The sequence below is a fragment of the Hyperolius riggenbachi genome, chromosome 2 (assembly GCF_040937935.1).
Source record: "Hyperolius riggenbachi isolate aHypRig1 chromosome 2, aHypRig1.pri, whole genome shotgun sequence".
NCBI lineage: Eukaryota > Metazoa > Chordata > Amphibia > Anura > Hyperoliidae > Hyperolius > Hyperolius riggenbachi.
Genome location: NC_090647.1, coordinates 525,180,875 through 525,203,751, shown reverse-complemented (window position 1 = coordinate 525,203,751; position 22,877 = coordinate 525,180,875). Strand labels below are relative to the sequence as shown.

The window sequence follows — 22,877 nt, the reverse complement described above, 5'->3', positions numbered from 1 at the left end:
CACTCCAGTGATGTTGCAGCTCTGAAATATGGCCAAACTGGTAGCAAGTGGCATCTTGGCAGCTGCACGCTTGACTTTCGTCAGTTCATGGGCAGTTATTTTGCGCCTTAGTTTTTCCACACGCTTCTTGCGACACTGTTGACTATTTTGAATTAAACGCTTGATTGTTCGATGATCACGCTTCAGAAGCTTTGCAATTTTAAGAGTGCTGCATCCCTTTGCAAGATATCTCACTATTTTTGACTTTTTGGAGCCTGTCAAGTCCTTCTTTTGACCCATTTTGCCAAAGGAAAGGAAGTTGCCTAATAATTATGCACACCTGATATAGGGTGTTGTCATTAGACCACACCCCTTCTCATTACAAAGATGCACATCACCTAATATGCTTAATTGGTAGTAGGCTTTCGAGCCTATACAGCTTGGAGTAAGACAACATGCATAAAGGATGATGTGGTCAAAATACTCATTTGCCTAATAATTCTGCACTCCCTATATAGTGCTGGGACGTCTTATAGGTAATTATTGTATCCTCCTCCTGTCCCCCTTGGTGTCCTATACTTGTCCCCCGCCATGTACTCCTCCTGTCCCCGTACATGTCTGCCTATTGTTCCCCTCCATGCACCCTGAGTCTGCCTCCATGTCCCCTGTGTCCGTTACCTCCACTTCCCGAGTCTCTCTCCATGTTCCCAGTTAAAAGTAATTAGGGGCAGCCGCTATTTCTCACCTCATCCTAAGTGCCTTCAGTGATCAATCGGCTGCTGTCTCTCTTCGTGTGTGTGGTGTGTGTCCCGGGGGCCACGGTGTCCTGAACACTCCTGCTCCTGTAAAAGTATCATTCACCACCACTCTTGAGCCTGCGGCAATCAGCTGTTTCTGCTGTCTCGCATGCCTTCCCCCTGGCGCTGGCACTTCCTGGTCAGATGCGACCAGCCGCTAGGGAGGAGGAGTGTGAGACAGAAGCAGCCGATCGCTGCAGACTCAAGAGAGGAGGTGAGTGATAACTGCGGGGTGTGGCTGCAGCTGGCAATTACTCTTACAGGCGCGGGAGTGTTCAGGAAACCACGGCCACGGGACACACACCACGCACACGGAGGTGACAGCAGATGATTGCCGCAGGCACTTAGGATGAGGAGAGTAATAGCGGCTACCTCAAATAACTTTTAAAGGGGCACTACAGCGAAAAACTGTAAAATTTAAAATATGTGCAAACATACACAAATAAGAAATACATTTTTCCAGAGTAAAATGAGCCATAAATGACTTTTCTCCTATGTTGCTGTCACTTACAGTAGGCAGTAGAAATTTGACAGAATGCATGTCCGGTGCAGTGACATCACTAAGCCATCCAATGTAGTGGGACAGACCAGGACCAAATTGTATAAAGAGAATCTGCAAAAAAAACAAAACATAAAACAGCCCCTGGGGGGTTCTCGCCTAGTGAGAGAGAATGCTTTGGATCCGTCCTCTTCACTGTCCAGGATCCAGCACTGGCAGTCCCTGAACAGCGGCAATGTAAATATTTACCTTCCTGGGCCCCAGCGCAGGTGCAATACAACTTGCGTCTGCACAGTAGAGCGGACACGGTTGGCCTTGGCCATTTCCGCCAGAGCCCATCGGGAAAACTGCTACTGCGCTGGTGCCGGGAAGGTAAATATTCCGATTTTTGGGGGGAGCCAGTGTTGGATCCTGCTGGGTGAAGAGGAGATAAGTGCCCCGGGGGGCTTTTTTGTTTGTTTGGGTTTTTTTTTAAGTGTCTCTTTAATGAGCATTTGTCCTAGAAAAACTAAAATCTAGTTTTTCATATTATTTCATTATTTTGCCCAAAACAATCCTGTTGTCTTGAAACCATAGATGAGATGTTGAGAAATCCTGGAAATTTTGTTTGCACCCCATTGCGTACATTTGGCAGCTCTGCGATGTTTCTTCCGCATACTAAAGGGTGACTTTGTGCTGTAGGTCATTGAAGGCTATGAAAAGGCCTCCAAGAAGGCTCTGGAGATTCTCCCAGATCTGGTCTGCAAGTCTGCCAAGAACCTGCGGGATTTGGAAGAGGTGACCTCCCTCCTGCAGACCTCCATCATGAGCAAACAGTATGGCAATGAGCACTTCCTGTCCAACCTCATCGGCCAGGCCTGTGGTAAGACGGATACCACATGTCCTATTTGTTAGATTAGCACTTGTGAAATATTAATGCATGGAGAACCTTGATTTTCTTTTTCCATGTCTGTGCAGTTTCTATCTTACCGGAGTCTGGCAATTTCAACGTCGATAACATCAGAGTCTGCAAAATCTTGGTAAGTTACCATATTCCAATTCCAAATCTCCAATATCACAGGTCACTTCCTGTTTCGGGTATACAGAAGCGTATTGTAAAAACTTATATTTTACTAATTTACACCTACATTTTTAAAATCGTTGCATCGCTATAGACTTGACTTCTGGTCCAGCGCACACCGACGTTGATCAATAAAGAAAAGATATGTGAACCTTCCGTCCTATGGAAATCAATTTAATGCAACAGGTGGTTACAAAACGTGTACAGATCTACTCGCTACATCGTCGGTGTGTGGTGTACAAGATGCCGCTGAAGAGGTGGGAGGTGAGGGACTGAGGTGGCCCAAGGGATGGCCGTTTCGTATCCTTCTGGACGCTTGGTCACGCTGCGTTGCACCGCACGTCGAGGCAGATACGTGCACTAGCGTCGTGTTGGAAGCGCATTAGATTGAGCACTCCCAACGCTCCGTGGGTAATATGAAAGCACCCATAGACTTTTATTGTCGTGTGGTAAATTGTCGCACACCACCAGTGTGAAAGGGCCCTTAATGTTTTGTACAAAATTGGGTCCTACTAAAAACTTTTAAGTTTTATCGATTTATTTTCCAGGGTTCTGGAATGAATGCATCCTCAGTCTTGCATGGAATGGTTTTCAAGAAAGAAACAGAAGGAGATATTACATCCGTTAAAGATGCCAAAATTGCTGTGTACTCCTGTCCCTTTGATGGCATGACCACAGAAACAAAGGTATGTATTCTCTGTGTTGCTTTGGAGGCATTGTTATCCCGTGGCAGACATTGGTTTTCCCAGTCAACATTTTGGACTAGACATTCTCATTCTTCATTAGATTATCTTTTTGGCTAAATCTATGTCCAGATTAATAGGACAGTGTTATACGCAATTCATCCTGAATGCATGCGGTTTCCAATTCATCCTGTATGGTTCTTATGACTCTGATTTATGATTCAATTAGATCTGAGTACGGCTTTCATAATATAAAATGACCCCCCCCACGCTGAAGTAGGTTCATAAATGGTGTTTTCTGGGGGGAAGGGGGGGCGGCAAGTATTACTTACCATCCTGGGGCTGCTCCCTAGCCCCTCTTTCTGTATGCGCCATCTTCTCCAGCCATATTGGTACCATGCAACCCTGGCCACCAGAGGAATTCACACTAAAGTACTACATCTCCCGCCATGCTTTGCAGCAGCCGTTGGGGCGCACTGCTGCCTCGAGCGAGTCAAACTGCCACCTGAAGCCAGGGAGGGGGGAGCTTAGGGAGCAGCCCCTCAAAGCTAAGTAGTGCTTGCCATACCCCTCAATGGTACTCACAATTTACAAATCGCCCTCGGGGAGTTTTGTGTTTATGGATTTTACAAAAACTGCTCAGATCCCCTTCTTATTTTACATTTCCCTGCTTGTAATTAGTACTGCTGTAATGTGTATGGCAACTTGTCACTAGAGGGCGGTGTGAGACCATAACTTCTGCTTTTTATGTTCTATATTTTCTGCTAGTATAGAGAGAGGTCAAAGCATTCCAAGAATTTACAGCACAAGAAGTTCTGCTGACTTCTCTATTTACGCTGCTAACGGGTTAAAATTGAAATTTGTCAAATCATTAAAGGACTTACGAGCCCAAAATGTCTAAAAAAGCAAAGTACCTGTAAGCTGTTTAAATGCACGGAGGACGCCGTCCGCGCCCCCCGTGCAGTTCCGCCGGGTCCCCTTCCTGAAATCGCCCCCCGCGCCGACCCCGACCCCCCAGGCCGGGTCGGGCTCTCGTGCCGCTCTCAATATGGCCGCTTCCATTGGCCGCGGCTGCGCAGTCCGCTACAGTGCGTGGTTCGGGGGGTTGGCCGTAGAGCTGCGCAGCCGCATTGCGGCCAGGCGGACTGCGCAGCCGCGGCCAATAGAAGCGGCCATATTGAGAGCGGCACGAGAGCCCGACCCGGCCTGGGGGGTCGGGGTCGGCGCGGGGGGCGATTTCAGGAAGGGGACCCGGCGGAACTGCACGGGGGGCGCGGACGGCGTCCTCCGTGCATTTAAACAGCTTACAGGTACTTTGCTTTTTTAGACATTTTGGGCTCGTAAGTCCTTTAAGGAATCTTAAAACTATCTAAGTTTACTGGCGCTTCTATTTAGTGTTGCAACAGTTAGATTTTAAAAAATCACTAATTGTTCTGCCTGTGGCAACACAAACTTAAAATGGCAGCAATTTTTTTTTTCTTCCATGAATACAGTAAAAATACAACTGTGAACAGTTGTACACGCCTAAGGATTTGTCACACTCAGGCCAGCATGTCTGGCTTTGTTTATATTGCCTGGCTGTCACTTTTATTATGTGAAGTGGTACATAGTGCTGATTCTGGGCTTATTATTTTATAGATCTTTTAGGTGGTATTTTATTTTCAGCAGTTTTTCAAGAGGCGCCCCAAAGTGGTAGCTCTTCCTTCCTTCAAATATCACGCTGCAGCTACTGCAAAGATGTATCCTTTTCACCAAATGCAATCTGTACCAGTCACACAGTAGCGCTCAAGTGATCCACATCAGGATGCTAACATATATTTCTTCCACCTCCAGAGATCCCACATAGGTTCTTTTAGATACCTAGGAGTGCAACTCAGTGCACAAAACAAACATAAAGGGATTCTCTCAGTGGAAAGTTCCAAAGACATTGCTGCATATTTGATCGCAAGTATATCTGCGGAGTACCACATAGAGTGGGAAGTGTATTAGCCAGGAGGGTCTCTGCTGGAGTAGGACCCTCTGAATGTGAGTGTTTGCTGCATTCCTGAAAACGTGGACTCAAAGTGTCTTTGGAACTTTCCACTGAGAGAATCCTTTTATGTTTGTTTTGTGCAGTGAGTTGCACTCCTAGGTATCTAAAGAACCTATGTGGGATCTCTGGAGGTGGAAGAAATATATGGTAGCATCCTGATGTGGATCACTTCAGCGCTACTGTGTGGCTGGTACAGATTGTATTTTATTTTCACATCGCACACCCTCCTAAAACATGTTGTCTCTCTGTGTATAACAGGGAACAGTACTGATAAACAGCGCTCAGGAATTGATGAACTTCAGCAAGGGGGAGGAGTCAAAGATGGAAGAGCACGTGAAGGCCATCGCCGAAACTGGCGCCAATATTGTTGTGACCGGTGGGAAGGTGGCAGACATGGCTTTACACTATGCAAACAAGTACAACCTTATGGTAGTCAGGTGAGACCCGCCACTGCAGTGATAACTGATTTCAGCTAAGGCGTATGGAGTACAATATGTGCAGCAAACTAACATGATCCTTTATGTTTAGGCTGAACTCTAAATGGGATCTAAGAAGGTTATGCAAGACCGTCAGTGCAACAGCCCTGCCAAGGCTGGTAAGTAAAACGTTTGTGCTAAGGCGTTAAAGGATACCCAAGGTGGGGGGAAAAGGTGTTTGTTTTTTGTTTGTTTTTTTAGTTGGGGGGGGGGGGAGGGGTTCTTCCAGCCCTCCGCAGTTCTTAAAGAATATCTGTAGGGAATACAAGTGACCCAGATGGGTACTCGTCCCGTCATCCTCCAGCGGCACATTCCAGCGCTGGGTCCTCCTCAAAAGCCAGGCTTTGGCAGAAAAAGCCGAGCCCGAGTGGGTCTGTGCTACTACGCATGGAAGAGCCATCTGTGCAGTGTCATGGACTGGATTTGGCTTGGCTTTTCCCACTGAAGCCTGGGTGGGTCTATGCTACTGTGCAGGAGCAGTGCAGCTGTTCTCATACAGTTGCGTGGCCGTGAGCTTCGGAAGGATGCAGCGGAGAAAAGGTGAGGTGGAGGGAGACTGGAAGCCTCTGGAGCAGTGGTTCTCAACCTTTTTACCCTGGCAGGACCCTGCAAATAATGTTTGGATCTCAAGGATTTATTTTGCAGGAGGCATGGTCTTTAAAAGTAGGTGTGGCTGTTTATTTCACTAACCCCTATTAGTGTCCCCCTATTACAGTGCTTTTTATCAATTTTCTTCTTTTTACAATATTCCCTATTATAATGTGCTGTATCATACGTCCCCCATCCTCGCGATAGGGGAAAATGCCAAGGTGCCCCTGCCGAGTACTCGGGGAACCCTGGTTGAGAATGACTGCTCTGGAGGATCGAGAGACTTCCCTCTCCCGAGGTAAGTATCTGTTTCGTTTGCAAACTCACATTTGCTTTAAGGTCCATCGATGTCGTCTTGGTCCCCTTCGTTATGCCGTGGTCAGTCCAAATTAAGTCTGCAAGTTAGCTGGTTTGCACTCTGCGAACTTTTTGAACTGCCCATACCCAGAACACTCCCGCCCATGGGAGCATGAGCAAGGAGGCGCGCTGCCGGTTCAGCGCATGTGCCCATAGTACTTGACCCAGTCTGGTCAAGGACTTTACTGGGGCTGACTGCAGATCACGTATCGCCATCCCCAGACTCGACTGAAAAAGAACACATACTTTAATTTGCCCAATTGATTATGGCGTTCAATATTTCCAAGCCAGAACGTCACTTCCGGTCAATGCAGCAACACCCAGTTATGCTGGGGCAATGGTCCTGCATTCAGCAGGTCCTCATTCATTGCAGCAGCCTGTGCTGGTGAGGTTGGCTAGCTGCATAGTTCTCTAGAGGGGTTTTTTTTTTTTTTTTTTTTTTTTAGGAGGCAGTAAAGGAATTAACATGGATGAGAAACACCCGCTTCAAGTGATGACAGCTATCGATATTAATATAGTGTCCACTTGCTTCAAATAAGTTTTTGTAACAATCTTTCCTTCTTCTGTCTGATCCAAAAAATTCAAAGTTTGCTTGCTAAACTCCCCCGTAAAAATTGATTATAATCATTGACATTGATCGAACTGAAGAACTCCCCCAGACTACTGTGTGCCCTTCCAAATAAAGAAGGAATCATCGATGAATCTCCTCCAGAGCACCAGGTTAGCCCCGGAGCTAACCTGGTGCCCCTGGAGGAGATTAATCGATGATGATGATAACTGTTCATTAATTTAAGCAGTGTTATTGAACCAACGTGCAATTTAAACACGTAGAAGAAAATTCTTTATACTACTGCTAATATGAGCTAAATCTGGACAATAGTCAGTGTAACTAGTAACTATAAACATTACAGATCAAGTGATTCTTGGAAACAGCAGTAATATACTACTCTTTGAACACACGCCACGGATATGGCTATTATCCAATAGGACTATATTTTTATTACTATTATTTTTATTGTTTTAATTTAACTCTCTCCTTTTTTACCTACTGCAGTAGGAGAAGTGCATGTGAGTGGTGCGTGCTTGAGTGTGTAGGAATGTACTTTTCATACCAATAGGATATCCAATAGTGCATGTATTCGGCATTAACCCTTTATTGAATAAAATAGAACCATATGTCTATATAGCGCAATCTAGATTTTATTTACATAGACACACACACGCGTACACACACGTACACACGTTCAAGATTATTCAATCACCACTGAAACTGAGTGTTTTGGCCAGTTTGACATTGATTTTGATCATTTCAGTCATCTTGTTTACAGTTAAATCAAAGAGGCACTTCTAAGTCAGACAAATGTAACACAACATTTATAATGAAATAACCACAAATGTCTTTTCTGTGCTCCACATCATTATCCGTTTTATTCAACCCCCAAGTGACATTCATTCTTAGTACAACATCCTTTTCCAGTTTTAACAGCTTTTAAACTTGAAGCATAGCTTGACACAAGTGTCTTGCAGCGATCTACGGGTATCTTAGCCTATTCTTCATGGGCAAAAGCCTCCAGTTCAGTCACATTCTTAGGCTTGCGCACTGCAACTGGATCTTTAAAGGATACCACAAATGACATGTGGCATAATGAGATAGACATGGGTATGTACAGTGTCTAGCACACAAATAACTATGCTGTGTTCCTTTTTTTCTTTCTCTGCCTGAAAGAGGTAAATATCAGGTATGTAAGTGGCTGACTCAGTCCTGACTCAGACAGGAAGTGACTACAGTGTGACCTTCACTGATAAGAAATTCCAACTATAAAACACTTTCCTAGAAGAAAATGGCTTCTGAGAGCAAGAAAGAGATAAAAAAGGGGGAAATTCTTATCAGTGAGGGTCACACTGTAGTCACTTCCTGTCTGAGTCGGGACTGAATCAGCCACTTACATACCTGATATTTACCTCTTTCAGACAGAGAAAGAAAAAAAGGAACACAGCATAGTTATTTGTGTGCTAGGCACTGTACATACCCATGTCTATCTCATTATGCCACATGTCAGTTGTGGTATCCTTTAAGTCCCACCAGAGATTCTCAATCGGATTTAAGTCTGGTGACTGCGATGGCCACTCCAAAATGTTCCAGCCTTTAACCTCCCTGGCGGTAAGCCCGAGCTGAGCTCGGGCTATGCCGCGCAGGGGGAGATCTCAGCCCCTGGTGGGGCGATTTTCATTTTGTAAATTGCTGTGCGCGCAGCCAGCACTTTGCTAGCCGCGCGCACAGCTTGATCGCCGCCGCTCTGCGGCGATCGGCCGCACGCAGCGGCTGAAGAGGGCCCCCCCCCCCGCCAGAGCCCTGCGCTGCCCGGATCAATGAGTTCCGGGCAGCGCTATGGGCTGGATCGTGTGTCCCTGACGTCAGGACGTCGGCTGACGTCCATGACGTCATCCCGATCGTCGCCATGGCGACAGGAGAAGCCAAACAGGTGATGCCGGCGACGATCGGACTAGAGGGCCACATGCGCCCTCTAGTGGTGTTTCATGTAGCTACCACTCTGGTAGCTTTACATGAAACATTAAAAAAAATTGGAATTCTGCAATTTTTGCAGAAAAAATTAACCGCCAAGAAGGTTAATCTGCAACCATGCTCTAGTGGACTTGGAGGTATGCTTGGGATCATCGTCCTGTTGAATTGTCCAACGTCTCCCAAGCCTCAGGTTTGTGATGGACTGCATCACATTTTCATCCAATATCTCCTGGTACTGAAGAGAATTCATGGTACCTTGCACACGCTGAAGCTTCCCTGTACCTGCAGAAGCAAAACAGCCCCAAAGCATGATTGACCCCCCCGCCATGCTTCACAGTAGGCAAGGTGTTCTTTTCTTCATAGGCCTTGTTCTTCCTCTTCCAAACATAGAGTTGATCCATGGGCCCAAACAGTTCTAATTTTGTTTCATCAGGCCACAGAACACTACCACAAAAGTTATTCTTAATTAATCGTTCAATTAATAAAATGTGACATAGTGATAGCTGACTGTCATGTAAATAAGGTTGTCACAAACAGAAGCTGATCTCATTATATCTTCCTTCCTCCAGATTCCTCCCACCCCAGAGGAAATGGGACACTGTGACAGTGTGTACTTGTCTGAGGTCGGGGACACGCAGGTTGTTGTATTTAAACACGGTATGTCTTTATGAAATGTCTGTCTTGTATCTGTTACCATCTCAAGGCCACATTTAATACATGTATTTGTTTTAATGCAGAATAAACTTTCCAAGCAGAAGTTGCTGCCCAATCAGCAACACTCTCCACTGTCTGAACAGTTTAGGAGGAAATAAGTACTATAAGCTCATCACAGGCTGCTCACTAGAGGGAAGGTCGTTCAGCAGTGCACAACCTCTGCGGTTACCAAACACTTGTAGGGTCATAGTCTGTTTAAGGTGATGAGTAGCTTGCAGATGCGAGCTACGTATCACCGGCAAATCCTATTGCCGGCCTTCTTCGTGCAATGGGCGATTGCATTACTCAGGTGAAAGCCTGAGCGTTGCTCCCTTTTTTCCGGACGATGGGGAGCGAGGCTTTAGCCTGTGGTGCTGTCCTTAAGCGCTTTTTTCTTTCCCCTCCCGTCACTCCACTGCGCTTCTGGTAAAGGGCTTTTTCAGAGCGGTTTTGTAATTCAATCCCTGACAAGTCAGGAACTGAACTCTTTGACCCGGAAAAGAATAAATACAATGTATTCTTAAAACCGCTCACGCAATCGCTACACAAAGGGATTTTGTGAGCGTTTTTTTTGTGTGTTTTTCCTATACCTTCCATTATAGAAAAAATGCCCTCAAAAATGTTACAGGCACCGCTTTGCCGACCGCAAAGCGGACGCAACGCGCTGATATCGACCTTCTTCATAGCACAAACGTTGTCCTTGGAAAAAAAGGGCAAAAACGCCCTTAGATCGAACGAGCCCTGAGAGCCATTAAATTTGTCCCTCAAGTGGTTTCCCCACTTTGCATTATGTTTGGCCCACTCTAGACTCTCTGTTCGGAAATGGGCAGAAATAGCCGCTCTGTCGGGTCCGCTCTACTGCGCAGGTGCAGGAGACTTGCACCTGCGCAGTAGAGGACCAACAGAGATATCGGCTATTTCTGCCCATTTCCGAATGGAGAGCCGATACTGCATCTGCGCTGGAGCCGGGAAGGTAAATATTTACATCCCTGCCGTTCGGTGAGCTTTATCGTTGCCGCCGTGTGACACAGGAGGACGGGGGAAGCCCGGATAGGATCCGGCTGCTTTCACCACCCGAGGTGAGTACCCCTCAGGGGAACTTTTTTTTTCGTTACAGATTTTCTTTAAAGGATACCCCAACTGAAATGTGACATAATGAGATAGACATGTGTATGTACAGTGCCTAGCACACAGATACCTATGCTGTGTTCCTTTTTTTCTTTCTCTGCCTGAAAGCGTTAAATATCAGGTATGTAAGTGGCTGACTCAGTCCTAACTCAGACAGGAAGTGACTACAGTGTGACCCTCACTGATAAGAAATTCCAACTATAAAACACTTTCCTAGCAGAAAATGGCTTCTGAGAGCAAGAAAGCGGTAAAAAAAGGGGAATTTCTTATCAGTGAGGGTCACACTGTAGTCACTTCCTGTCTGAGTCAGGACTGAGTCAGCCACTTACATACCTGATATTTAACGCTTTCAGGCAGAGAAAGAAAAAAAGGAACACAGCATAGGTATTTGTGTGCTAGGCACTGTACATACACATGTCTATCTCATTATGTCACATTTCAGTTGGGGTATCCTTTAAAGAAAACCTGTGCTGCAAGGATTGTTCATTTAATTTGCAGAATGGAATCTGCAAAAATGAATTGGCAACCAATTTTTATTTTAAAAAAAAAAAAACAGCAAAGAAACAGGAGTGACATTTATATGTAAATATCACTTCCTGCCGGCCGGGATCGCGGACATCCGGTATGGGGCTGGGGGGCACTACCTGTGTGGGCATGTAGTATTACATGCCCACTGAACGGTGCACAGTGATTGGCGGTTTGCTGCGGTCCCGATGCACTGCAAACCGCCGCTGCAGGGATGTCCCACTTAGCGGGACATATGAGCGCATCGGAGTCGAAAGGGTTAACTGGGTATTTTTTCATACTTTCATTCCCAAGTTATAGGACAATGATTGCAAAAATATGTACCATTTAATCCATTCCTTGTCCTGATGAAGGCCTGTGTAACCAGAAACCGCTGCTGTCTGAAAGTTGGATTAGTAGGGTTCTGCAGAATTATTAACCTATAGGCACTAGGGGGTGAACGATTTTAAGTTTTTAAACTGAAATCGTAATCTGGGCAAGGCGATCTTGAGATCGTCAAAGCTTCAGATTTGCCGCTCCCCAGCGGGTACCTACTCTGATCCAGCTCCAGGCCCCCTCCACCAGTGAGACCTGAACCCCCTCGCTGGATTGCTGTGCGGTTGGCCGCTGTGAGCAGTGTCCAGTAACCACGGCCGCCAGGAAGTAACGTGATGTCACTTCCTGTTAACAGGCACCGCCGTTACTGAGCAAATGTCATTGTAACCACCAGTTCTGTATTTTGTACCATTTTTGTACCAGTGTCCATATTTGATTTATATCATAGTCTGTATCATTATGTACCCCTTGTTTGTTTTCTTATATTGTACAGCGCCACGGAATCAATAATAATAATAAATTGCATGACTGATTTTTGGCCTAAAAATAAGATGTAATTTCTGGCTTCAGAAAAGGAAGATGGAGCGATTGCCACCATTGTTATACGAGGCTCCACTGACAACCTGATGGATGACGTGGAGCGTGCTGTGGATGACGCGGTCAACACCTTCAAAGTGCTCACTAGGGTAACCTCTTGTCTTCATTTCCCACTTTAAAGAGACTCTGAAGCGAGAATAAATTTCGCTTCAGAGCTCATACTTACCCCTGCTAAAACGCCGCTATCCCGCGGCTTAACGGGGGTCCCTTCACCCCCAACCCCCTCCCCCCCCCCCCCACCCCCCCCCGCAAAATCTACGACCAACTTGGTCGTAGATTTTGCTGCGCCGAGAGGCAGGGCTAACGGCTGCAGCCCTGCCTCTCAGCGCGTCTATCAGACGCGCATCACCGCCTCTCCCCCACCCCTCTCAGTGAAGGAAGATGCGCATGAGGCAGGGCTGCAGCGGTTAGCCCTGCCTCTATGCGGAAGAGATTCCGCTCTGTACGGGGGTGGGTTTGGGGGTGAAGGGACCCCCGTTAAGCCGCGGGATAGCGGCGGTTTAGCAGGGGCACACATGCCCCTGCTAAGTATGAGGTCTGAAGCGAGATTTATTCTCGCTTCAGACTCTCTTTAACCTCCCTAGCGGTATTGACGGAATATACACACCCATACAAAACATGCTGTGAACAATACACGTCAGTACTCTACTGCACTGTATACTAGACCCTTGCTTGACACATTTCGGCAAGTTACAGGGAAAAATAACAGTTATGAAAATTGGATAACTTTTTGTACAGAAATCCTGGGGAAATTGAACGCCAGGGAGGTTAAGGCAAATGATAAAAAAGGTCTCAAGGCTTAGTTCACACTACAAATCGCTTTCCAAGCAATTAGAATTATTTTGCCCATTTCTTCAAAGCAAAATTGATCCAAGAATGTGTGATTGCGAAGCAGATCTATAGCCAGCATTCAATGGTTAAAGAGAAACTTAAACTAAGGATTTAACTTCATCCCAATTAGTAGCTGATACCCCCTTTCACATGAGAAATCTAATCTGGGACACCTGTATGGCTGATATTGTGGTGAAACCCCTCCCATAGTGTGATGTCATGACCATGGTCCTGACAGTTTGCTGTTTGTGAACCTTATTGCGTTGTGGGAAATAACAGCTTTTTCCAACTGCCAAGCAAGCAGTATCTCCCTCTGTGCATAGAACTCTCAATAATGTATGTTCCATACAGATCTGGCAGAACTAAAAATGTCACCACCAGTGATAAACTTCAGAATGTGAATCGGAGAGAGAGAGGAAAGATTTTATAATGGGGCAAACTCTGACTAATCTATAAACGAATATTGTAAAACATAAGAAATGTAATTCATTATTTTCAGTAGAGTTCATCTTTAATGCTTGGCAAAAGTGTTGGCACAGAAATTTGGCTCGATGACGTGAAACATATTAACTCAAACGTGTTGCCTTAGTGCAGATAAAATGTTCCCTTTTTCAAATTTTGTGTCTTCATGGAGGCCTCTTATTTTTATGCTTAGATTTTAACCTTCTAATGACCGCGTCACCCCAATGGGCGTGAAAGCGGCTGTAGCCACAGGACTGCCTAACGCCAATTGACGTCAAGTCCTGTGGCGGGGATTTGCAGGAGATCACACACACACACACACACACACACACACACACCCACCAACAGAAAGCTCAATTGGTTGGCAGAAAAGGGGTGGGATCACTTGTGTGCTGAGTTGTGCAGTGGCCTAAATTGCAAAAAATAGCCTGGTTACTAGGGGGGTGTAGGCCTACGGTCCTCAAGAGGTTAAAGTATTATTATTATATTATTGTTCCTACCCTCCCACCACCTCCTTTTACACATGTCCATGTATCTCTGGAATACTGTGAGCTATGTTCCTTTCCAAAGTCTTCATTGCTTTGTATGTGAAATCTTTCCAGGATAAGCGACTTGTGCCTGGAGGCGGAGCTACAGAAATTGAATTGGCAAAACAAATAACCTCATATGGAGAGGTAAGTGTGATCAACCATCTTTCATTAAAAGGGAAACCTCAGTTTTGCTGTGTATGCTTTGCATGGATGAGTCACATATTCCACTTCTTATCACTTCCCTAGCCCTCCTCATCCACCCCTAAACCTTATCTTCCCAGTAGTTGCTGATCAGACTAACCTTTCACTACTCTAGGCCATAACTCTGTTTATATCATCTCTTCTCCCTAATCTTTTTTACCAGTGCATACAAATTTAGAGGAGAAAAATATAAAGGATAACGAGGGGGGGAGTTGTACTTACTGGTGCTTCTTCCAGCCTTCCACAGTCTATCAAGTCTCAGAGTCTTTGCGATCCCCTCCATTGTACTGGTGTCACCTTTAAAAGATTCAGGAGTCGTTGGCTCCTCGATTCTGTGGCCACGAGCATTCTGTGCATGCACAGTTTGTAGAGACTCACACTGTGCGTATGTAGAATGTGATCGAGGAGGCACGGGACTGTGCATGTGCAGTCAGTGATGTTTCAGTGACACTGCAGGGGATCAGGAGGACTCCCAAGGAACCTGAAAAAACGGGAGGGGAGTTGGAAGTAGCCACAGGTAAGTAAGTTGTCCAAAAGCCCATGCCAAAAATACCTGCTTCTTTCTTGCAGACCTGTCCAGGACTTGACCAATATGCTATCAAGAAGTTTGCAGAAGCCCTGGAGGCCATACCGAGAGCTCTGGCAGAAAACTCCGGCGTAAAAGCCAATGAAGTGGTCTCCAAACTGTACGCGTTACATCATGAAGGGAACAAAAATATAGGCTTTGATATAGAGGTAAGGATATGTTGAGGTCGGTATATGAAGGCTGGCATGTACACAGTTCGTTGACTTACCCACACCTGTTTGTTACACCCAGGCTGAGAGCGCCGCAGTGAGAGACATGCTGGAGAGTAATGTTCTAGATACTTACCTGGGGAAATTCTGGGGAATCAAGATGGCTACAAATGCAGCTATTACTGTACTCCGAGTAGACCAGGTAAGTGGAAGTTTATAAAGGGACACCGAAAACCTCTATCCTCAGACAGGTTTCCATAGTGTGGCCCTCTAGCCCGAAGCGGGGCGAAAATGGGCTCAAGGCGCACCTGATACTTAAGGCACTGCTATAGGCTGCTCTGTAATTAGCATCTCTAGCGGCACCTGATGAGTAATTGAGTATCGGAATTTGCCTGTAGTATAGGTAATCTCCAATATTGCCGGAGCAGCATCAGAAGGAAATCTTGAGTAGTATTTAGCCTGTGGAGGGGTAAATTTAGGTGCTGGGATATCATACACACCGTGATATCGTAATTACCATTGAGGCGATTGGCTATATATTAACATCGATTTGGTATTGGATTATGCATTTAGGCACTGTTATACTATGGCCGGGAGTCCAGTGGGGGAAAGTAGAGACATTAGGCACCAGGTTAAAGTCTAAGGTAAGGGGTGTTAGCATATACAGAGAGAGGTTAGTGTTAGTAGTAGGTAAGGGGGTTAGTTGTAGGCATAGGTAAGAAGGATGAAATGCAATTAATGCAGAATAAATTAAAGCAGCTTATTGGGTGGTGGAGGGTGGCACCGCTGGGATCGCCTAACACCGATTGGCATCAAGTCCTAAAGGTGGGGGTTACCAGGGAATGCACACTCGCGTTCCCTGCTCGTAAACAGAGTGGGTATCCGTGATCAGCCTGCCAGCCACGATCAGAGCTCGCAGGCTGAATTGAAGAATAAAAAAAAAAAAAAAAGCTGTTTACATTTGTATAGCGCTGCGATCTAACGCAGCGCTGTACAGGGGGCAGCCTAGTTAACTGTCCCCTGGAGTGACTCATGATCTAATCCTTATAGGCTGATGCCTATGAGAGGGTAGTGAAGTGTAAGGATTGCAGTCGGGGCCAATTTAGGGGGTAGGGAGGGGAAAAAAACAAAATTGCAGCAGCAATTAGAGACCACCAAAAAATGCTCCCCTATTTAAGCTTGCCTTAGCTTTGTCTCAGGTCAGTCGTCCTTTAACCACTTCGCATCCAGACCTTGTTTTCCCCTTATTGACCAGAGCAGTTTTGACGCTTTAGCGGTGTCCCTATTCAATCAGCAATAACTTTATCCCTGCTCACTACACCTAAATGATCTATATATCGTTTTTTTCAAGACAAACCAGGCTTTCAATGGGGGGTATTTAGTCCCAAGAACAATTTTGTTTTCTAGGCATTTTAATTGAAAAAAGGGAACAAATTAAAAAAATGCATTATTTCTCAGTTTTTAACAATTCCAGTTTAAAAATAAAAAGTACCACAGTTTATAAAACCATTCCACCAGTTAATGTCCCCCCTAATATAGTCAGATGTGCCCCGAGTATCAGCCCAACCTTCCCAGTTTAGCCAGATGTGACCCCAATATCGGCACCCCGGTATAGTCAGATGTGTCCCATGTATCTACCACCCCCCAGTACAGAGAGACAGTAACGCCGCCAGGATTGGCACCCCTCATTATAGGCAGTTGTGTCCCCCGGATAAAATTTCCCCCTTTATAGCCATATGTACCCCCAGAATTGCCCCCCCCCCACCAATTATAGCCAGATGTGCCCCCAGTATTAGGTTACCCCCTCCCCCAGATAATCAAATGATCCCCCATTGTCAGATGTCATCCCCCCCAGTTACCCAGATGCCTGGCAGTTTTTTGCACCCCCCCCCCCCAGTGTGGGTAGGCAGCCCCTCCGTGCACAGATGCTAAAAAAATGTAAATAAAGCCACCTCTCTCACCTTACCTCGTTCCAGCGATGAGCCTGCAGCCCGAGCATCCGATCCCAGCTCTGATCTCAGCCGCGTATTGCCGGTGACCCGGGTCCCGGCTTGATGACGTCATCAAGCCGGGACCCGGGTCGCCGGCAATACGCGGCTGAGTTCAGAGCTGGGATCGGATGCTCAGGCTGCAGGCTCATCGCTGGAACGAGGTAAGGTGAGAGAGGCGGCTTTATTTTCATTTTTTTAGCATCTGTGCACGGAGGAGGGGGAGATGAAGGATCACGCTGTTTGTTACAGCGGTGATCGTTCATCCGCGGGGGGGTCACTAATTGGCTACAAGGGAACATGTTCCCTTTTGCCAATTAGTAAGGCAACCGACAGTGCCGGGGGGTGCGCTCTGAAGCGCACCTGTCCCTGCACAAAAGGGCTTAAGGCAGGTCAGTATATCTACGTGGCTGTGGCTTGGAGAGTGCCACAGCTGACGTAGATATACTGTAGTGGTGGGGAAAGTGGTTAAGATAGATGTATCGATCCGGTTTAATAGAACTTCTACTTAGATTTGCTCATCCGTTCTGTATAATAGACACATGAAGCTTTGGGTATTCAGAGGTTTTGTTTTTCTTTTACATTTGCTGAGCTGTTCTAAGCTGTTCAAAACTTTGTAGATTATAATGGCTAAAGCAGCTGGTGGACCAAGAGCCCCGAAGCAGCAAGGACACTGGGATAAGGATGACTGGCAAGATGAAGCATAAAAATAAAGCTTTTGTTATAAACAGGTGCCCACATTGTGCAATGCACGGAGTGCCCACTGCATGGAAACACACATACTAACAGCCTGGTTTTCAGTGTGTGACAAGGACTGTGTTGTACTAACACTCCAGCGAACGTTTATGTGATGATATATATTATACATATGTGTTGGATACAGCAGTCACCGCAGTTCTCTGGCCACACCAATAGGGCCTATTCACTCTTAGCACTGCATGAAAGCTCCTAGGTCTCCTCTCAGGTCCGGAGCATGTTTACTCTCTGCCTTGATGCAGTCTTGTTGCAAAAACATGTCAAGAGAGCCTCCCAACCGCTAATAGTTGTTACATGCAGCTCAAATATCGGCAACAGTCATTGTCCTGAGAGACAGGACTGCAGCAATTCCAGCCCAGTGTTCAGAAAATGGCCTAGTGCAGGGAGAGATTTAGGACTACTTCTAATATAGTTAATAGCAATTTTTTCTTTTAATGAACAGACGTTCTTACACTTGACAATTTAGACCCCCTTGAACCTGTTGTGTCATTGCACAGCAGTTCTCTTCCCTGCTGCAGCTCATAGCAAGGGGCATGCAAGTCTATGGAGACTTGCATAGTGGAGGCAAATCGTCACAATGCCATTGCAAAGTCTGCAGCGCACTACTGTATGAACCGTGCCTACCGCAAGGTGACGCAGTGAGCATGTGTGGAATCTCAGTGCCGGCAGGGAGTGAATCACTGAGCTTGGGGGCAGGTATAAGACGTTGCCGCACCGTTGCGTAGGATATGTTGCGGTGACCAGCTTCCCTGCTGCGTAATCACCATTTAAGTGCAAGACCGGCCTTTAAGTCATTTGAACTTTTTCTATAATTTTATTGTCTCTCTGTAGATCAAGGTGCAGAGAATGTTTAAAGCTGAATCCCCCCCCCCCCCCCCCCCCTGCTAAATGAGGTGCAGGTCACTTTCTACCACTTACACTACCTAATGTTTTAAAGGAAGTCTTAAAGAGACTCCGTAACAAAAATTGCATCCTGTTTTTTATCATCCTACAAGTTCCAAAAGCTATTCTAATGTGCTCTGGCTTACTGCAGCACGTTCTACTATCACCATCTCTGTAATAAATCAACTTATCTCTCTCTTGTCAGACTTGTCAGCCTGTGTCTGGAAGGCTGCCAAGTTCTTCAGTGTTGTGGTTCTGCTATGAACTCCCCCTTCCAGGCCCCTGTATGCACACTGCCTGTGTGTTATTTAGATTAGGGCAGCTTCTCTCTTCTCTCTTATCTTTTACAAGCTGGATAAATCGTCCTCTGAGCTGGCTGGGCTTTCACATACTGAGGAATTACAGACAAGGGCAAAGCTGTTTGCAGGAAGAAAAGAGCAGCCTGAAACTTCAGTGCATGAGAGATGCAGGGGGAAAGAAACACACAAATGATCTCTTGAGATTCAAAAGGAATGCTGTATACAGCCTGCTTGTGTATGGATGTATTTTCTATGTGTGGACATACTGTACATCAACCTACTTCCTGTTTTGGTGGCCATTTTGTTTGTTTATAAACTTTTTAAAACTGTTTTTAACCACTTTTAATGCGGCGGGGAGCGGCGAAATTGTGACAGAGGGTAATAGGAGATGTCCCCTAACGCACTGGTATGTTTACTTTTGTGCGATTTTAACAATACAGATTCTCTTTAAGTGGGGGCAAAAAGATTTACCTATCTGGGGCTTCTTCCAGCCACCTGTAGCCACTCTAGTCCCTCAGTGACTTCCTGGTCCATTCAGTTCGCACACCATGTCCTGTCCCCTGCCACATGCTCCTGGATCGTACTCCATGACCAGCAGCATTTTGCACTTGTATCGTTTGTAAAAAAAAAAAAAAAAAAAATGCACCATTAACTAGGGCTTTTTCTAGTCCCCTGTAGTTCTGGTCCCTCGTCATCATTCCATGCTGCTTATAGCTTTGGTGCGGGCTAGCATCCACCAGGCCCGTAGACTCTCTCCTTTCCCTAGACACCTGCCTAGGTTTGCCTTTTGAATGATCGGCTCTGCTTAGAAGTCTGTTATTGCCTCATGCAGATGCTGGCTGGACCTCTTAGCTCTCCTTTCTCTCCAGGTTTACAGTAAACAGAGCTGCTTCTCAGACTATGCACCACCTACATGAAAGCAGCAGACAGTGATGACACGTCACACACACTTCCCTCATCCGTGACTGCTCTTCCACCATGCCTCCAAGTCATGCCCATTCTGTCCTAAGCTGAGGGGATAACACAAGCAAGAAGTGTCCTGCTGCCAGATGCAATTGGATGAGCGTTTTCCAACGGTCACTGAAGCAGAGGCTGCCGATGTCTAGGAATAACTGTACATTTGCTAAATTGTTACCCCAACCAATCGCAAACCTTTTGTTCCAGGCAATTCTAGGTTCTGTATGGAGCTTTAGGTGGGGATTTCTAAACATAAAGTGTACCTGAGGAGACATGAAAAAATATCCTTTACCTAAGTGCCTGTATAGTGTAATGGTTAAATAGAACCTGAGGCGGGTATTTTAAATCTTAAAGCGGAATATAACCCAGCATGCATTCTTTGCTCTAAATTATTTACAGCATATTATATGGAACCATAATTTTTTTTTTTTTTTTACTAGACCAGCATTCAAAGGGTTACACACAGAGCTTGAAAGTTCAGTGCAGTGAAATGTGGACGCATCCGAAGTTGTAGATAATGTTATCTTGTGTTTACTTAAATGTATCAAGTGAGGAATGTGACACATTCTCTGACAGGAGAAGCTGCTGGAGATGGAGACACTGAAAGCATGTCTGCCTGCAATACAGCAATGAATAAAACCAGTTATTAATGCAAAGTCAGCTCACAAAGCAAAAAACTGTACTTTTGGGAACCTATAATTTCTAAATGAATAATACTTATGCACAAATGCAAACATGATAACCGTATGGCATATAAAAAGTAGGAAAACATGTTTATTGAATATTATGTCAGGATTTAAAACCGCTTTAAGAGAACACTGTGTCTCGTTGTTGCCCTCTCTAGTTCCGGGGGTCTGCTGTGCCCCCCCCCCCCCCCCCTTGTAACAAGTACCAGGCTAGCGACAATCTGCTTGCTAAGCCCCAGGAAGTACCTCCCAGGTCCGCAGCTTAGCTTCCAATTGGAGGAAACTCAGAGGCGTGGGAGCGCTGACTGAATGACAGGCTGCAGGTAATTACAAGGCTAGTGACAAGCCTGGTGCTTTTTACAGGGGGGCACAGCAGACCCAGGGGGGATAGAGGCAGCAATAGCAAGACACAAAGGCATGTCTTTCTGCACAGGACATGCCTCTGTGTGCTTTTAAAATGCCCGCCACGGGTTCTCTTTATGGGCTCTGCCTCTGACACAGGCGATCTGGGCTCAAATCCTGTTCAGTAAGCCAACACCTATTCAGTAAGGATTCTCTGACACTGCTACTGCCTACTGGGCCTGCCCTAGTGGCTGCAGCTCACGCGCTTTGAGTCTGCCTTTGTCTAAGAAGGACTTCCCACGTCCTCCTGGCCCCCTCCATTTTGGTGCCTGAACCCTTGGAACATATCCAACAAGAGCTTGTCTGATGCATTTGCTTGGGCACGCTCCCTGCCATGCATATGTGGCAGTACTGCTCCTGTGTAAGTACGCCCGTGCCTGCACATAAAGCTGAAACCGATTGCATACGAGCAGCTTAGGCTTAGTGAGCAGGCACTGTTGTACTCGCACAGGCACAGTAAAAATGCACTTATGCATGAGGAGGAGCCTGGAGGTGAAATTCAGGAGGGTCTCGGGAAGTAGGGTTGGTCTGGAGCAATTCATTGGGAAGTCTCAGAAGCAGGGCTGTCCAACTGGCGATTGCCGGGCCATACTCGCTTGCCCATATATTTTTTTTATTCCGTCAGGCCCCCTCCTCTGGCCGGCCCACATTTTTGTTGGCACATTGATGCTCTGCCCCTCTAGCTGAAAAATCCAGTGCTGGACACGCACCTTGCCCATGAAGTTGTATAGCACTGCTCTGGAGGATCCAGAGGCTTTACTCTTATTTCTTTTCTTAGGTTTTTTCTTTTAAGACCCACCACAAAGGGTTCAGTTTTTTGTTTGTTTGTTTTTTTGTGTCCAAATATTTAAAAGGATCACTTCCAGAACACACATCACTTGTGTTCTGGAGGTAAACTTCCAAATACTTTAGGGAGGGTTTGAGAAAATGCCCACATAAGGTAATTCACTATTGCAAACATTATAGAGCACACACAGCAACTCTGTTCTACATATTTTACAGAAACCCAGCTTGACACAGGCCTGGTTCCTTTCGTTATTTTTACAATACAGGTGATTCAATCTGTTTATAAAGGTTGTAGCTCATTTCACACTAACTTTGCCTCTTGTTTCTCTCTATTAGATTATTATGGCGAAACCAGCCGGTGGTCCAAAAGCACCAACGGGCAAAAAGGACTGGGATGAAGATGACAATTAATGAGCACCGCTTCCTATTTATCTGTATTTTTCTTACGTGCTTATGGGGGCTGTCTTGGTGTGTTTCACACACAGGCTTGGCTGGCCCGTGAGATTCTTTCTTTTTTCACTTAAGTTAAAAAAAAACATAAAATACTGTACAATAAAGTCCTGATTCCTTCTATAAGTGTTCTGGATGTCCTTTCACACTTGCCACTTCAGCTTGATAGCTTTGCATTGCTTGATGTTGGGCAAACTTAAAGTAAACCTGAGATTAAATAAAAGGAAAAATTCATACATACCTGGTGCTTCCTTCAGCTCCCTTCGGCCTGATCACTCAGTCACCACCACCTTCTGCCTCCTGGATATCAGCTTTCCCAGTAACTTCAGGAGTCGGGGCTGTCTGGCTAATTATGATTACGGTCACATAAACTGTAACCGGAAGTATAACAATCAAAAGCTAAGACCTAAAGTTATAAACTTGGGCCTAAGAAATTATATACATTAATAAAAAATTAGGGAAAAGGAACCAAATTAAGCACAGGTGTTCCCAGTTTGCAAAGCCAGGAAGGTGAGTGTTTAGGGCATTCTATACAAGGTATAGAATTACCAAATATCCAAGCCCATAACTTAGTTGGCTTTAATATAATTAAAAAGTATAATTGCCAATCATATGGAACATGGGATCCTGCCGGGCCTATGGTGTCACCCCGATCTTTC

At 45.7% G+C, this 22,877-nt stretch overlaps 1 protein-coding gene across 2 annotated transcripts in view; it reads left to right on the top strand.

Moving 5' to 3' along the window:
* Positions 1-22,344, top strand: part of CCT8 (chaperonin containing TCP1 subunit 8) — a 35,022-nt gene extending 12,678 nt beyond the window's left edge. The window contains exons 5-16 of one of the 2 annotated variants that reach the window (XM_068270600.1): positions 1,957-2,137; positions 2,233-2,294; positions 2,884-3,021; positions 5,309-5,487; positions 5,579-5,645; positions 9,565-9,652; positions 12,227-12,342; positions 14,149-14,220; positions 14,848-15,012; positions 15,095-15,214; positions 17,621-17,731; positions 22,105-22,344. In XM_068270600.1, coding sequence (XP_068126701.1) covers positions 1,957-2,137; positions 2,233-2,294; positions 2,884-3,021; positions 5,309-5,487; positions 5,579-5,645; positions 9,565-9,652; positions 12,227-12,342; positions 14,149-14,220; positions 14,848-15,012; positions 15,095-15,214; positions 17,621-17,707 — 1,275 coding nt within the window. In that variant the 3' untranslated portion in view covers positions 17,708-17,731; positions 22,105-22,344. The remainder of the gene's footprint in view (positions 1-1,956; positions 2,138-2,232; positions 2,295-2,883; positions 3,022-5,308; positions 5,488-5,578; positions 5,646-9,564; positions 9,653-12,226; positions 12,343-14,148; positions 14,221-14,847; positions 15,013-15,094; positions 15,215-17,620; positions 17,732-22,104) is intronic. The other variant, XM_068270601.1, reaches the window with a different exon arrangement.
* Positions 22,345-22,877: the final 533 nt, after the last annotated feature.